This window comes from Streptopelia decaocto (assembly GCF_964273445.1).
Source record: "Streptopelia decaocto genome assembly, chromosome: 1".
Lineage (NCBI taxonomy): Eukaryota > Metazoa > Chordata > Aves > Columbiformes > Columbidae > Streptopelia > Streptopelia decaocto.
The window spans coordinates 32,510,792-32,526,554 of NC_138663.1; the positions used below are offsets into that span (position 1 = coordinate 32,510,792).

Consider the following 15,763-nt stretch of genomic DNA (forward strand, 5'->3'; position numbering starts at 1 on the left):
GCACCATTATCCTATGCAGTGGATTGGGAAGAGTCAGTAGCTGATCTAAATCAATCTAGGATTGCTGATACTCCAAAATAGGTATTCCTGCCTTGCCCCTATTCTAGATGTGCACTCACACACTTCTTTGTTCATGCACTAGCAATGAAAATCATGTACACTATATAGCAACTCCCCTGGGCAGATAAACATCTGTGCCTCCTACCAAAGAAAGATATTCCAAAGATATTTTTCAACTGAAATAGCAAGGGTCACCTGGAACAGAGAACCATTTTCCTGGCAAAGAATCAACTTCGGATCAGCAAGAGTTATTGTAAAACCAGACCATCAAGCAACTCAGAATGGTGCTTCAAAGTCTGCATATCCAGCTGAGCCTAACAATGAATACACAGTATAAAATGCCTGGCAACATCTGTGGCTCAACTTTTCTTACTCTGTAGTCTCTCAGTCAGAACTGACACACGTCTCTTAACTGAAATCCAGAATCTTGTGCTGAAAAAAACACTCAAGTAATCTGGAACAGGGGAGAAGCAAGCAATTGTCTCTCTTTTAAAAGACACACAGAAGTAACATTAACCGTGCTCATCTTCACAGTAAATTATTAGAGAAATTGCCTAGAAAGCAAAAGAATAAAGTCTCCTTCATTATACCCAAGAAAATACAAAACACACCACGAACTTACAGCCCAAAACGTTAGGACAGACAGATGGAAGGGAAGAATCCTATGTTTCATTACATCAAAATTATTTTTTGTTTTAAATCAAAAGATTCATACAAGAAGGCACAATAGTGTCCTTAAGACTGGAGATTCCACCTTTCCAGATACTTGAGCTAACTATTTAAAAAAAAACAGAGCTAGGCTCCCTCTCACTTGGCGACTCTTTGGCCCACTGATTCTTGTATCCCAGGATCAACTGTCTGTTTAGATATGGATATCATGCAGCAAACTTTAATTCTTTCCTCAATGAATTCTCTCCTCTTCAATAATATATAGATAAACAAGTTACTACCACTGACTAGCTAGGAATAGCTCCCACCAGTAGTCTACAATAAATTTTTTGCACCTCCCCATCCAAGTTGAGAAGAACTCATCGTCTTGTATGCAAGAAAAAACAAAGGAGATCAAAAAAGTGCTCTGTCTTAAGAAGAGTATATGGTATTTGTCATTTAAAACACAAGCAGACATTGAAGCCACCAGCTCTAATCCTTTAAATTCTCTATGAAGACTAAAGCTGGATTTCCATTAGCTACACATGGTTATCTCCTCATTTTCCTAACACACAGGTCTACAAAAATTCAGTCACCAGCTACACTACATGTTTTGCAGTCCTTCATTCGTGAAAGCAATACTTTATCTGGTGAGAGACTTTGCTGATAAAAATTGAGCTATTACTGCAAGTCAGGCACACAAGGAAGACGGCTGTAAGATAAAAATGAAAAATACTTCTGGTAAAACCAAATAAACCAAAGTCACTTAGATGTACAGAGGCAGGTTGCCGAAACAGAAGCCCAAGCATATACAGGAAATGAAATCAGAAATGAACTGGATTTATTTATCATCTACAGATGCCTCTCAAATCATATAACAAGAAATCTGCCTGAAACATTCTATTTCTGTTCTCAGATAAAGAGGTAAAAGTACATTAAAAATATCTCTTCAGTAGAAGGGGAGTAAAAAAATTGAAAACAGTCTCTTGCACATCATAAATAAGTGGTCCAAAGAGGGAGTACTACCCAGGACTATGGATATGCATAGATTTGAGGAAATTTATGAGAAAACCCACATGAAAAAGATAATTTATTTCTTGGATTTAAAATACTCTGGATGAGTTAGATACTTTATATTAAATCAAGGTTCAATGGATCAACATAGCTACTCACTATATATGGCACGACTTAGTGGTTTAAAACTGTATAGTCTTAATCAATGTATTTGCTCTACTCCAAAAGCAGTAGAAATAAACACTGCAAAATTTATGGTTGAAGTATGTACCATGCCCATATACAAATCACATCCTTGTGCATAATGGCAACTTCATAAAACACATGGAAAACATAAGGGATATATAGCAGGTTTCAGAAATGTGGAATTAATCTTGATATGTCCAACAGCAAAACTGGAAAAGTTTCAGAAAAATGCTAAAAGAACAACTGAAGTACTGGAAAACATTACTCTAAACTGGCAGACTCTCATCTAGATAAGCTCCACTTCTGTACTTGAGTATTTTTCATGCCTTCATGGTATGGCTTCTTCACTCAAATGCAAAAACCTGCAAGTAGTTTACAGCAAGAGCACTTTAATAGTCAAAGTAAATTACAAAATCCCTTCCTTTTATATCATTCACTTCCTTCCCTCCCTCCCCCTTGTATTAATTCAAAGCTTTTCTGAATCATGTGAGAAGCCCTTTACCCTTTTCTTCCTGCTCCACTGTTACAATGTTTTCTAAAGAAAGACTTCAGTGCAGCTTAATTAGTTCATTGAAGAAAAAACTATAAGAGGTTATCTGATCATGGTATACTTCCAATATCTAGAAAAAATATTCCTACTAGTAGCTAATTCAGCTAGAAACACAAGAGGTAGTGGTTGCAAGCTAATGTATTAAAACTTAGCTAACATAATATAATTAAGAAAACTAATAAAATAATACAGCAGCTAAGCAACAGGGAAGAAATATCTAGCAATGAATAAGTGTTTTCTGGTGGAACACCTTTTTAGAAGTGACTGAATGCAACACTATATTTGAAGTTCTTAGAGAAATAGAATAAAATGCTAAAAGCTTATTGTAGGAGAAAAATCTTGCATTTAACTGTGATCCAACTACATCTCCTTACAAATTCTGTAATGTTAAGTTTTCATGAGCAGATAGTAACCACACCTTAAGCACACTTAATCACATCTTGAACAGAAGTAAGGAGTCAACCACATACACTCAGAAGTACCCTGGTCTGGAAAGGCAGCTAATCACTGGTTAAATGCAATTCCATAATTCCAGATTGGAATTTAAATTCCATGTAAACTCCTAAAGGGATCTTAGTGACTTCCACCCAGAAACACATGCACACACACAAAAGCATTTCCATTTTGCATGACATGTAGAGGAAAGAATATTCTTGCAGAAAGAGTAAATCCTGGCTTTAGGTACCCTGTATGGTTATTCTAGGCAAGAAAGTATGGCAGAAGCCTGGTATTCCAGGAGTTTCTAAATACAATTTGGAACAACAGACTAGCTAAATAGCATAGAATTTAAAAGAATGTTACAATAACAATCTCAAAGACAGCTGGAAAGAGCAGGGATCATTGCAATTAACAAAATTCATTGAAGTGGAAGGGAGGGCTGATCTATTAAATTTTATCTTCATATACAATTCACATTGAACAAACTAGACAGGTCAAACATTATGCATAGCATCTGTTGTCATAGATTCATACGTGGAGATTTCATTATGGAAAAGCAGCTACTCTTTAACACCTGTTGAAGCCAGTTAAATGAAATGTATATATACATGAAGGGTTTTTTGGGGCGAGGTGTTAGCTTTGATATTTGTTTTTTTAGGGGTTTTGTTTAACAAATAATTATGAAGCCAAGTACTCCCATAGAAAACAGACTTGGGGATCCATATGCTTAATATTGGAGGAAACTCCATCATATAATCTTGTCTGTCTCAGTAAATGTCAAGCAAATGTACATTTGCAACTTGTCTCTGTTTAAAGAGAAGTTCCTAGCTTTGATATTTTTAAGTACATGCAGAACCACCTTTTTTCTCTCACTGGGAGATTAATAGCTCCAAAAAGTCCTTTCAACCTCATACATACTATCAGTCAGCTATTACTTAAGTACGTACAATGTATGGCTAGATTTACACCTGTTTTAGTCAACCACAGAGTAAGTTACTCTGAGTACTTTTGTCAGCATGTATATACCCAGAAGGTATGCCCTGTGCTCAGTCTCTTGACTTCACTGTGATAATCTTGCCATTTTCAACATGAAAGTACATCTGTAACAGAATGACAACTGAGATTATTTCAGATACAATATCTCATGTGAGAAGCCAATCCACTCCCCAGGAGTACAAAGTTTCCTGAGATCCATGACAGCTGTTGACTGCCACCTGGAGCTGGAAACATTAACTTAAGATCCATGTCCTTCCCCCGCCCTGCCCCGCCCCCAAAAAAACCAAAACACACCAACCACCACACACACACAAAAAAAAACAAACAAAACCAAAAAACCACACCACAACCACAAAAAAACAACTGTAGTGAGACAGCAAAGAGTTGTATTTTGAGCCCTCTCCCTTCCCCTGGCATCCCTGTCACTTATGTTCATGCACAGTGCCTTCTTAGTACTTCCTGGCAGTTTCATGAACATATGCATTTTTTTATATGCAAGTAAGTAAATTCAACCTCCTGTGGCTGCCCACAGCTCTCCAGCAAATTCACCTAAGTTCACCTGTGTTACATAAACCCAAAATGCTGAGAGATTGTGGATCTCCTATAAAGGCAGCAGTTAAGAACAGGTTGCAACCATCAGAACAATTTATCTGACAAACAGAATGTGCTCAGGCAAGTGCCAAGGAAGAAGGCTACCAACAGAGTGTGGGCAAAAGGCAGGCGAAGGCTGGCTGAGCACCCTTGGCATAAAACATTGAACAGACTGGGACACGCCTACATAGAAGACAACTCATGCAGAATTGCTGGTGAAAAGGTAGAGACATACTCAGATCCTACTGCTTCCAACGGACATTTTTTGTGACAGACCATCAGCTGCACAATTCACAACCTCATGAGTTTTCTCAGTTTACAACTGCAGTTACCACCTGTATTTGCTGATCTGTGCTGGTCCATGTGTAAAAGTATAGCATCTGTGGAAATATTTTCAGGAAAAGCAGAGATATAAAGAGCTCAGGGAAAATGTGACATGGATGTTTGTTTTTCTTGTAACAGCTGCAGTGGGAACGTAAGCTATAATATCTTACTATTTTATAACAAATACTGTAATGAATAGAGATTTTGCCAAGGCAGGCAGGCAGAAATTGACTCTGGGATACAGGATCATCAAGTAAATTCAAGTTTTATGATCCACTCTCAGATGTATATGAAAAAGATATCTAGTGTCTACAATGTTAAAAAGAGACGAGATAGCAAGAGTAAAAGATCTGTACCATTCACGCTGTGACCAGCAGAGCAAGACCAGGAAGACTTCAGGCAACTGCAGTCATTAAAATAGACTGTTGATGAAAAATGCTAGATCAAGTGTCACGGAAGTGAAAATATTTTAAAATTGGTCCTGCTTCTGAGAATACATAAGGGAAAAGCTAATAGAAAAACAAATCAAAGTAAATGAAATAAAAAATGTAAATGAAATGAAGTCAAGAGCAAAAGAATGAATAATCACAGAAGAAAGCAGAAAAAAAAATCAGATGTAAAATTCAAAAGAAGAAATGTTTAGTTATAATAGCAATCAGAAAATAACATTTTTCTCTTATATTTTCAAGGTCAATCCTTGTATTTGAAACTATTTTGTGCTAGTGAGTGACAGAAGAAATGTACAGGGTGAAAATGGAAGCACTGTCATTTTTGATTGTTGTATTACAGAGATTCAGGGCTGGAGATTCACCTTGTATACCTAAGTGACAGCTGATACCAGAACTACTCAGTGGAAGCCACCACATCAGCCAGGCAGCAGCAATAAGACTTAGTTTATCCAAACAAGAACTGGTTGTCTTGTGTTGACATTTTAATGTGACTTTTTCCCAGCTTACGATAGAATCTCTACATTAAGATAAAAATTTATAAAAACGAGTATGTGGCTTAAGGATGCTCACAGGTTTATAAATGCGACCTTAATGTTGAAAACTAATGTGCCTTTCAGATTTAGAAGGTAATTTTTCTGAAGTGACAGCCCATATGTTAAAGCATTAAGTTATGTCAAGGTAAGCATTTCTTCCAGTTACAAGTGTTATACTACATTGCTTTTCCAAAGCAAGCTTTAACTCATTAAAATTATTAGTACTAAGCAGCACAAAACTGGGGAGGAAGTATCCAGCACCGATTATCTGCACTAGATCTCCACAAGAAACTGGATGCTGGCTATGCTAACATTAGCTTCTAGCAAGTTTGGGGTTTTGATTTGGGTTTTGTTTTGTGGGTTTTTTTTTTCTTTTGTTGTAGTTTTGTTTGGTTTTAGTTGTTGTTTTGTTGGTTTGGGTTTTTGTGTGTGTGCATGGTTTTGTTTTGTTTGTATGTTTGGGGTTTTTTTGTCAAACAATTAAATATTACATTTCATTAAAATAAATTCTAAGGCTGCCTACTTCTGAAAAGGAACCACTGCACTCATCCATAGTAGCAGACAGAATTGTTTTCAAGATCTCAGAAAGGTGATCTGCTGACCCATATTAGTAAAAAAATAAACACAACCTCTTCTACTGAAGAAATTCTGAAGATCCACATTTAAGTTCATATTCCTGCCATGCTCCAGACAAAAGTTCACATGCAGTAAATGACTGTTGCCAAGGGGTTTCCTTGAGCTCCCAGGGAAGGAATTTGTCACACAGACCTTGTTACATTCTGGAAGCTACATTAGAACAAAGCAGTCCTGCCTTCCTACACTGAGGAAAGCTGATAGCAAATGCATGCAAGAAGAGATTCACATACACTTTCCTACCCTAAATTTTGCCAGTTAGTAAGCATGTGAAACTGCTCTATACACCGCAGACTGTACCTCCAAAGAGATGTATGTTTCCTCCTTTCTTACCTTTCCCTCTCTCACAGTAGAGTCACATAAAACACCTTCGGCACTTAGACATTCTCCCAGCTCAAAAAAACTGATTTTAACTATCCTCAGCATCAGTCAACACATTCCTGAGCTCTAAAGAAAAATACCAAGCTTCTCAAAGGACTAGAACTGGTTTTATAGCATTCATTCAGGATTAAAACAAATAAAAAATAAAGCTCCTTTCTTCAGACAGGGGGCTGCTAGGAACTGAAGGATTGTTCTAGCTATAAACGGTGATAGCTCCCTCATTTTAAAATACTTCATTCACTGGTATTTTCTTGTATTTGTCAATAAACTTGTAAACCATATGCTCTTGAAAGTTAAATTATTTTTTTATTTTTTACCTCTTTGATTTTCCTGTCTGGATAATGTTTGAGTGGTGTCTTTAGTCTACAAGCATCCAGGGACACCCTCAGCAAAACTTGTTTACCATGTTTGTGGGAAGCTGTAATTGATCAATGCAAAAAAAAAAAAAAAACAAAACAAAAAAACAAACCACATATAGAACTCAGGAAAATAAAGTGAAATAAAGTGTGAAATTTCAAAAATTACTCTAAAGAGGCAATAAATATGCCTGTATGTGATCAGATGTTCAACTAAGCACTCAGGCCATCACTCCAAATGACCTTCTGCCTTTGACAGCATCCCAAACTTCCCTAATTACATACTCCCTCCTTGCAATTACAACATACTCCCCACTGACCTTCTAACCTCCCTTTGCCATTTGCATCCCTGAACCCAGGGCACACTCTGAAATGTAACACAACAAAACCGCATACAGGGTGTCAGGAGCCATTAAGCAATGCTCCACGGGTACTCTGGGTTGTACATGCTCTTGGCACACTCAGAAAAAGGCTTAACTGAGGGCGAAAAGGAAAAGCAGAGCTTGGAGGGTGAGAACACACTCAACTTGAGAATGCAAAAAAAGGAAAAAAAAAAAAGGAAAGAACGAACTTGGAAACCAGGAGTGAAGCTGTGAACACAAACAGCGCAGAGTTTGAGGATAGATGCCTACAGGATAAAGTGAACTTAAGTACCTGGTTTAACTTTAGATCACACAGGCACACCTTCAGAGCAAGTCTCAAATTCCACTGTTAAATTTCCTGTACTTTTTAATCTAAGTCCACAGCCTTTTTTCCTCCCTAACTTTAAGAGCACTGGTCTACAGCAATTGCCTTACATATGCAAAGCTGGAAGATAAAATTATACCTAACGGTTCAAAGCAATCTCTTATTTTCATTTCCATACACTGAGGTCAAGTTCAGCATTGAAGAAAATGCATCCTACTAGGAGAAGGGATTTTACTTAAAATAAATATAATAACAGAACTACTAAGCCACTAGTCTAGTTTCTACTGTCTCACAATAAATAGCATCTTCCTTCAGCAGCAGTCGCACTTAAATCTTCGCATATATTTGTGAAGTATGGTACTGTTCAATGAAAAGCAATAACTGATTAACTTACTTTTGCAGGTGCATTTGTTGAATGCACAAATCTATGAAATTTTTAAAACCTTGAGGAAAAAAAAAAAAATCTTTTTACTAACTTTTAAGGGTAGTCACACCTGGGACTGGGGAATCCATTCAGGGAGGACAAGATTTCACAGCAAAATTACACCTCGCCTCTATCTCCCTCCTTTCACATAAATTCTTCTCTCCACTCCAAAAGAGTTCTCTCCCCTGGCAGTCACATGAAAAGTTGAATATCTACTTTGAATCCATTAGGGTGAGGAAGAACATTAGGCTGAAGGCTCCAAGTCAGACTGGAGCATACTCTGTGCAGATACAGGCTACCAGCTGGTTATGACCACCTCTTCATCCCCACACAATCCCTCCCTGGAGAACTATAGGCATGTTCCACAAGAAGTGCACCAGCATGCATGCCAGGCTCCACTTCCTCTTCTGAAAACCTCAATAGCCTCATTAGTGAGGGGAAAACAGCCACAGTGCTGGGTATGCTGTGTACCCTCTTCCTGGGCAGAGGATGGAAAGAGTAGTGAAAGAAGATCCTGAGAGCACCAGGACAGCAAGGCCTTTGCTGGTGGGTCACCCTAGGCACTCTTGTCAGCCAGGCAATGACTGAGGACATGAAATCCAGCTGGAAACTGCAGTAAAATTTCACAAGGCTCATTTAGAAGAGGCAAAGGCTCAGTTTAAAGGCACTCAAGGACTTCTGAGTGGAAGTATACATGATGCAGACTGTAGTGTACCAGCCAAATAGGAAGAAAGAGACAAAAGAATCACAGAATCACAGAATGTTAGGGATTGGAAGGGACCTTGAAAGATCATCTAGTCCAATCCCCCTGCTGGAGCAGGAACACCTAGATGAGGTTACACAGGAATGTGTCCAGGCGGGTTTTGAATGTCTCCACAGAAGGAGACTCCACAACCTCCCCGGGCAGCCTGTTCCAGGGTTCTGTCACCCTCACTGAGAAGAAGTTTCTTCTCAAATTTAAGTGGAACCTTTTGTGTTCCAGTTTGTACCCACTGCCTCTTGTCCTATCATTGGTTGTCACCGAGAAGAGCCTGCCTCCGTTCTCGTGATACTCACCCTTTATATATTTGTAAACATTAATGAGGTCACCCCTCATAAGGGAGATGTTCCACTCCCTTAATCATCTTTGTTGCCCTACGCTGGACTCTTTCAAGCAGTTCCCTGTTCTTCTGGAACTGAGGGGCCCAGAACTGGACACAATATTCCAGATGTGGTCTCACCAGGGCAGAGCAGAGGGGAAGGAGAACCTCTCTCAACCTACTAACCACCCCCCTTCCAATACACCCCAGGATGCCATTTGCCTTCCTGGCCACAAGGGCACAGTGCTGGCTCATGGTCATCCTGCTGTCCACCAGGACCCTCAGGTCCCTTTCCCCTACACTGCTCTCTAATAGGCCATTCCCCAACTTATGCTGGAACCTGGGGTTGTTCCTACCCAGATGTAAGACTCTACGCTTTCCCTTGTTATATTTCATTAAATTTTTCCCTGCCCAACTCTCCAGCCTGTCCAGGTCTCACTGGATGGTAGCACAGCCTTCCAGCGTATCAGCCACTCCTCCCAGCTTTGTGTCATGAGCAAACTTGCTGATAGTACACTATTCCCTCATCCAAATAATTGATGAATATATTGAATAAGAATTGAGATATTCAAACTATTACAGAGAAGAAGAGGGTCTTGTGCTGAAGAGTTCAAGAACTGCTAAATAAATAAAGGTAGTTGAGACAACTTTTAAATGCAGTAGGTAGATGTTTTTGAGAAAAGTTATTTGCAGTGCATGTGGTCCCTTCAAGTAATGAAAAGTGACGGTTTGCTGGGACAGAATTAATACAGGCAACAAAAGTTACAAGAACATAAAATTTTAAAACTTCTTATATTTATTCCATATCAAGTATGACACTATTCTCAGTGCCATGGTAAAGGAGCATCTACTAGAACACGAAACATCATCAAAAAACCCAGATATTTCTAATTCTTCCTCCCTCTGTGAGATAGGAGTGGAACCTATCAGGGGAGTTGGTGTAGGTTTCAACTGGATTTTACACAACATAGATAAGAACCAATGACAGCTGTTTGTAAAGCAAGATATATAGGCACAGCTTTGATGAAAACAGAACTACTTCTGCAGTAACTTCCAAGGACTAGCCCAAGCCTACAAGCCTCAACTCAAAGACAAGGTGGCATATAACCACATATCGAACAGTAAGCACTAGACAGAGGCGTCTCCCTCAAGTAAGTTACGTCTGATCCCCTTTTCCATCATGTGTATCCCCTTCCTTTAAAATGCATCCACCCTTCTGCAAGCATCCAGCCAACTCCAATTTATTTTCTACAGGCTACTATCAAGAGACTACAACATGAAGCTGGATTTTTTCAGTTCCCAAAAATAAAAGCCTTGCACCTTTACTTTCCTGGGTGACTGCAAAAAACATGGAACAAGCTCAACTTAAATTCACAGTATTATTTAAAACATCATATTTTTACAGTGTGCATGTCACACATACTTGTCCTCAGCAATTCAATAAACAGTGATGTGGTAAGGCAATACGCATCAGTCTTCTTGTTTCTAGGCACAAAACTATAAAATTTAGCAACACAGTACAACTGTTTTGATAGACAGTTGTGCGATAGTGTTTCTTCATTATCAGTTCAGAAAACATAAGGACTGTTATCAAGGGATAAGTGAAGAGTGTATATCAATGGAGTTTTGATTTGTTTGCTCAATTCAGTTCTTAAGAAGCATTTTACAGACATACTTGCCATTGAAGTTAGTAGGAAGCTTCCCATTCACTTTTAACAGAAATGTGACTAGAGAGCACTGCTGTACATCTATTAGAACATGACACACCCCTACAGCATTGGAGGAAGCAGAGGAACAAAAACATGAACACCAGTTCTTCTTCCATCATCTCAAGTATCATTGTTCCTCACTCATAACCACACAATATCTATAAAGCTACAAACACATAACTGATGCCAACTAACAGCATCATTTTACCAAAACAATAGCTTACTGTGTTTCTGAGGCATGTTTTTTTCCTCTGTCGTAACGCTCTTGGTGACCGTAGTTACATCAACCAATTCTATTACAGCCCAGCAATAGATCCTTTGAAAGCAGCATTTGTATATCCCGCCAAAAAAGTATCATTATGACTGCAAACTGCCGGATGCCAAGACATTTCATGGCCAGCTACTTGGAATGATGCCTGAGAATTCTCAGCTCAGCTCTGCAGCAAAGCCATCCAACTACATTTCTTTCAGGGAGAAGAAGAACATGAATGGAGACAGGAGGCAGTAACCAATATGCTTACCAAGCCACCACAGATGCTGAAGACAGCCATGTGAGTCTCCTGGGCATTGACATGCCCACGGTAGAAACAGTGGCGCAGATCAGGGGAGGGCTGCTTCTGCGGGGCCCCTGCGTGCACCACGGTGTATTGAGCAGCAATGAAGCCTGCATCGGCACTCAGGTTGAGCTGGAAGACCTGCCCGTATGCACTGAGCTGGTAATGCGTTCGGAAAGCAGTGGGTTCCAACGGTGCCTCCAAGCTCCTTTTCCTCCTGCTGAAGTGATGTGTGTGGGGGAAAACTTCTCCGAATTCATTCACTCGGACAGGTGTGATAATTTCATAGGAGGAGAGCTTCTTCACAAAGGTCTCTGCAACAGAAAGCAAGAGACCCAGCCTGACGCAGCAGCACAGAAGCTGCTTCACCCGCACCCACACGGCTCCGGACACGGCACCCGCTGAACCCGCCGGGGCTGCGGGGACAGGCGGGGCGGGGACCCGCCGAGCGCCCCGCGCCCCCGTCCCGCGCAGCAGCCGTTGGGCTCCCGAACGGCCGCGCCCCCCAACGGCCGCCCCGCTGCTCCCCCCGCGGGCCGGGGAGCGGCAGTGCCACCCAAGGCAGGGCGCCCACCGCACGGCCGGGACACGCTAGGCAGCCGCCGCCTTTGTTGCCGCTTGTTTACCTTGTCCCGGGTGGAAGCGCACTCCGCACGACTCGGTGACAAGCAGGGAGATGGGGCACAGCAAACCCGCCAGCCACCTCGCCACCCGCATGGCTCGCTCCGCGGCGGGCGTGCCCTCAGCGCCCCCGGGCCGCTGCCTCAGCAGCTGCCGGCCGCCCGGGCCGAGCCCGCACCGTGCGGCTCCTCCATGCTCCCCGCGCCACTCCGCGCTCCCCTCACACCCGCTGCCGCGGGAAGCCGCCCCGCGATCGCGCTCTCCCTCCTCCCAGCCCCTCGCCTCCGCTCCCAGCCCGCTCTCCGCCGCCGGGGTGGGCGAGGGCGGCCCTTCCCGTCCCTTCCTCCGCCTCCCTTGCCCCTGCCCCCGCCGCCGGCGGAGAAGCGAGGCGATGCCCGGCTGCCTTCGGGCGGGGGCTATCCCCGGACCCGCACTTCAAAGCGGCCCCGGCCCCGGCCCGCCCCCGGGGCAGGAGCTGACCAATGGCGGGGGCAGCCCCCGCGCGCGGCCACCGCGCGGCACCTCCCCCTCACGCGCCGCCCGCGCGGGCCGGGCCCTCAGCGCCCCCGGGGCGCGCAGGGGTGGCCCGGGGGTCCCGCTGGGGCCCGGCGGAACCGGGCGCTCCGTCCCGCCGCCTGTCACCCCGCTCCCCGCGTCGCCTGGTGCAGCTGGCATTGCAGCCCAAGAGATGTGTCATTTAAGAAAAAAAAAAAAAAATAAAAAAGGGAAGCCTGGCAGTGCCGAATTTAGCCTGAGAAGTTCGGGGGTGTCCCCGCAGTGTTGCCCACAGACCCCGCTGATCACCGTCCTCTGCACATCAGCTCCGGGTGGAGACGTTTCCACACGCAGCTTCGAAGGATATAAACTAGAACACAGGAGGTTCCATTTAAATTTGAGAAGAAACTTCTTCTCAGGGTGACAGAACACTGGAACAGGCTGCCCAGGGAGGTTGTGGAGTCTCCTACTCTGGAGACATTCAAAACCCACCTGGACACATTCCTGTGTAACCTCATCTAGGTGTTCCTGCTCCGGCAGGGGGATTGGACTAAATGATCTTTTGAGGTCACTTCCAATCCCTAACATTCTGTGATTTTGTGGTTCTGTGAAGGAGATCTTAAAAGAGAGTTTCACACCATGGTGTTGACAGACCAGACTTGTTTTCTTTAAACACTGGATCCCCAGCTCAGGTTGTTCTGTCTGGGCAAAGTCTTCATAAAACTGCTTGTACCAGCATTCAGGGAGCCCCGCATCCCTTACAGGGAGCCTGTGGATTATCAGCCTTGCTGAAAAGAGATTGTTAGGAGGCTTTACTCTGGCAATTGCTGCATGAATACAATGGTTCCTGCTCAGGAAAAACAGGCAGTCCTGGGATTCGTTTTAATGAAATGTAATTTGTAATTGTTTGGTCCTCAAATCTACTTTTCATGGCAGTGATTGAACCCACGTCTGGGAGCAAGGGTGGGAATCTATGCTTGAACTAAAAAATCCCCAAGCTGGAGAATTCATTTAGCTGATGACTAATCACTGTTAAAGATGAGAGAATCATTTTCAGTGTCATCCAGCTATGAGGAGATATCTACAATGCAGATGCCTATGGTGAGCCAGGTTTCTAAGCTGGGTGGAGGTCTGTTCAACACAGACGGTGAGATCTGTCTGTTCAGCCACCAACGCTCTACAAAAAACATGCAATGTACATGCAACTTTTCTTCAAATATGCCTTTTCTTTCCTCTTTATTAAGCGCTTTGTCTTGATGTTTGCTTGTCTGCTTCAACAAAAAGTCAGATACAGGGTTTAAACAGAGTTGTGTGTAAGCTCAGCAAATACTGTGTTCAGTGCATTTGTTCATCAGTGTGCTGGTGGCCAAGATACCATGAACAACTTCAGAAGTGATAACCTCCTTATTGTGTGCCCAGAGGTTCAGTGCACAGGTGGAATTGAGCTCACCTAGCCTGTTCCCCTGTTTTTACTGGGGTACAAGAGGAGTCAACAATTACTCTGCCAAAGGCAAAATGGCATCAAAAAGGTTTGTTGAGCTTCAAGTGCCTTATATGTCCTAAGGTTGTTTTGTGGTCTGACTCACCTTTCTTTTAGGAATCTTGTAAGGTAGAAATGGAGCTGGAGGACTTGCTTTCTTGTCCTGAAACAAGGGAATGACCTGATCAGGCTCTCAGTGAAGGTGAGTAGTAATGGAAGAACCTTCAGCAATGAAGTCAGATTTCTCCTGTCAAAGTCCAGGACTGAAGAAGAGATGTCTGGATTGTTCCAGAGTGTATTGGTATATTTATTCAGCATAATCTTGAAAATATTGAGTCTTGTTGGGAAGATTGAGTTGTCTTTTTGAATACTCTGAAGACAGCAGCTCTCAGATTCATATTAAACTGCTTTCTCTGTGTTGGTCACTGATAAACACTGCCATATAACAAGAAAAAAATATTTGAAATCTGAAGACTTCTGCAAAGTGAGAACAAACAGAAATATATGTCTCCAAATACCATGAATATCAAAGTAGTCCAGCAACAAAGCAAGACTTCCAAAATATTTCTTTTAAACTGCCAACCCTTGAGAAGACTGATCATGAGATGCAAACACAACTCCAGTTCTGAGCATTGGATGGTGAGAAAGAGTAGGAGATGGATGGAAAGAGCTCCATCCTCACCATTGCAGAGGCATGAAGATACAAGGCTTATTTTAGTACGTTGAGATGTTCTGTTGCAGAAAGCTAACACATAGGGTGCTCACTTAGTAGTAGAGCACAGCTTAAAACTGAGTGCTTTGATTTTACTGAGTGTTGTGAAAAGCATGAATAATAGGAAAAAGTTAAATTCAGAGGAGTAATTGTTGCACATGCTTTTGCACATCTCCAGCAAATGAGAATGTGCCACATTTTTTAATCTTACTTATTGAAATAATAGAGCGCAGAAAGATCACTTTCCTTAGTCAACTTAAACAGTCATTAGTGATTAAGTAAAGGGGCTTTATTTCATTAAGCATAATCAAATACCCACTGATTAAGATGTGATGCTTCACTTGTTTATGGTTTGCAAAATTATTGTTTCTAAAAATGAACAGAAAAATTAAGCACTAGGGAAGACAAAGTTCAGTGTTCTCACTTTAAGAACAAAGCTTCATTGTAGCCCACTTCAAAGCAAGTATAAGCAGATGATTCAATTTTTTAACAATTTATGTATGCATTTATGTATGTATTTCCAGTGTTTTAGAAAAGGCAATGTTTACTTCAAAATGTTTACTTCAAAATATTTTAAAAATAATAAGATTGCCTTTCTTAAATCCCATTCTAATGTGCTTCACTTTCGTTGTATTTCCATTAGAATGGAACACCAGCTCTTCTATAGTGAACACTGAAGGTCCATCTCTGTCTAAAGACTGACTGTTTAAAGCGATTTAAAATTGACAACGTTTATTTAGATTGCCAGCGTTGCTCAAAATCCAGTGCCAACTGAGCCAATTTTTTCAATTTTTTTTTCATTTTTTCATCTCAAACAAAAAGTAACCTTCCAAATGTGAATCT

At 41.8% G+C, this 15,763-nt stretch overlaps 1 protein-coding gene across 6 annotated transcripts in view; it reads right to left on the minus strand.

Moving 5' to 3' along the window:
* The window catches only part of ADAMTS20 (ADAM metallopeptidase with thrombospondin type 1 motif 20), a 100,678-nt gene extending 88,205 nt beyond the window's left edge, over nucleotides 1–12,473 (minus strand). For all 6 annotated transcript variants that reach the window (XR_014183152.1, XR_014183153.1, XM_082043421.1 and 3 more), the window contains exons 1-2: nucleotides 12,239–12,473; nucleotides 11,580–11,926 (exon numbers count right to left, since the gene is read on the minus strand). Coding sequence is in view for 4 of the 6 variants with exons in the window: in XM_082043421.1 (XP_081899547.1) it covers nucleotides 11,580–11,926; nucleotides 12,239–12,329 (438 nt within the window). In the remaining 2 variants the exon portion in view is untranslated. The remainder of the gene's footprint in view (nucleotides 1–11,579; nucleotides 11,927–12,238) is intronic.
* Nucleotides 12,474–15,763: the final 3,290 nt, after the last annotated feature.